This window comes from Triticum urartu, chromosome 2A (genome assembly GCF_056163025.1).
Source record: "Triticum urartu cultivar PI428250 chromosome 2A, HENAU_Tu73, whole genome shotgun sequence".
In the NCBI taxonomy this organism is placed as follows: domain Eukaryota; kingdom Viridiplantae; phylum Streptophyta; class Magnoliopsida; order Poales; family Poaceae; genus Triticum; species Triticum urartu.
The window spans coordinates 93,787,771-93,789,026 of record NC_141874.1 but is presented as its reverse complement, the minus strand read 5'-3'; the positions used below and the strand labels follow the sequence as shown (position 1 = coordinate 93,789,026).

The following is a 1,256-nucleotide window of genomic DNA, read 5'->3' as shown; positions in this document are numbered from 1 at the left end:
TATAAAATATAAAATAAATAAAACAGTAGAGAAGAGAGTAGAGATAGTAGGGACATCGGGAAAGGATCGCGCGCGCGCGCGGGAAAAAGCGGCGGGGCGCGCACTAGTTTTGGCGCGCGGTGTCCGACACGCTTTATAAAACCCAACGCCTTCCCACCGCTCTGTGCCTTGCCACCGCTCTATCCTCGCTCTGTGCCTCGCCACCGCTCTCTACACGCTCCGCGCCTCGCCACCGCTCTCTACACGCTCCGCGCCTTGCCACCTCTCTCTCCCCGCTCTTTCTCGCCTGGCCGCCACCGTGCCACCATGCCTCCACGTCGCCGGGAAACTTGGGGATACCGCGGCATCCGCGCGCGCCCCTCTGGCAGCTTCTCTGCCGAGATACGGTTCTGCGGGATGTTCCTCGGCCTCGGCAATTTCGACACCGCCAACGAGGCCGCGCACGCGTACGACACGGCGGCGTGGCACCTCCGGTGGCCTCATAGAACACTAAACTTCCCCAACGTGTTGACGCGGGAGCGGGCGCAGGAGCTCGCGCCTCTGCTACGGATTATCATTGACGAGAATCGTCGCGACAACCGGAGGCGGGAGCACCATCTGGGCATCGCCGAGATGGACGAGGAAGCCATGGCGCTGTGGCGCCAACGCTTCCCGCAGGACATCATCAACGAGCGTGAGTTCTACACACAAAGGAGGGCGGAGAGGGAGAAGAGGAGGGCGGAGCGAGCCGCCTATCGCGAGGACAAGCGTACGCGAAAAGCTGACGCTCAATTCAACATGAGGCTAGGAGCAGCGTCGCCCTGGGAATCCGACGACGATTGGTATCTTCACGCCTACATTGAGACGTCGGAGGAGGACATCACCGAGGAGGATCCAGACGACGAGGAGTAGTTGAACTATCTATTTTTTATCTATCTATGCTATATCTATGCTGAGAACTATCTATGTCTCTACTCTCTATCTCTAATTCTCGATCTCAACACTGTAAACACTTTTTTAAAGCGCTGCACATTGCGTTCTGTTTGAGATGCTCTAACATGGTAGACGAGTGCTTTAATGTTGCCCACAAGATGCGTGAGTATTACTAGTATATTTTTCTGGCCATGTTGAGATTTTAAAACCATGAGTGCGAACATGCAGAGGAGCAATGAAGACCAAACACGGGATATTGGGGACATCTTCAAGGAGCGTGGCAAGTTAAAGAGGAGCTGCACCGAACCTGTAAAATGAGCTTTGGTAAGTAACACCCTTTCAAT

General features: G+C 55.0%; 1 protein-coding gene across 1 annotated transcript; it reads left to right on the top strand.

The window, feature by feature from the left end:
- Nucleotides 1-306: 306 nt before the first annotated feature.
- LOC147984026 (uncharacterized) lies at nucleotides 307-891 on the top strand. The gene has a single exon (XM_087539667.1). It carries the CDS (start codon nucleotides 307-309, stop codon nucleotides 889-891), a length of 585 nt encoding a protein of 194 aa, XP_087395793.1.
- Nucleotides 892-1,256: the final 365 nt, after the last annotated feature.

Bases quoted from the DNA above. Each gene is read 5' to 3' on its own strand.
- LOC147984026 (XM_087539667.1), top strand. From the start codon at position 307: ATGCCTCCACGTCGCCGGGAAACTTGGGGATACCGCGGCATCCGCGCG.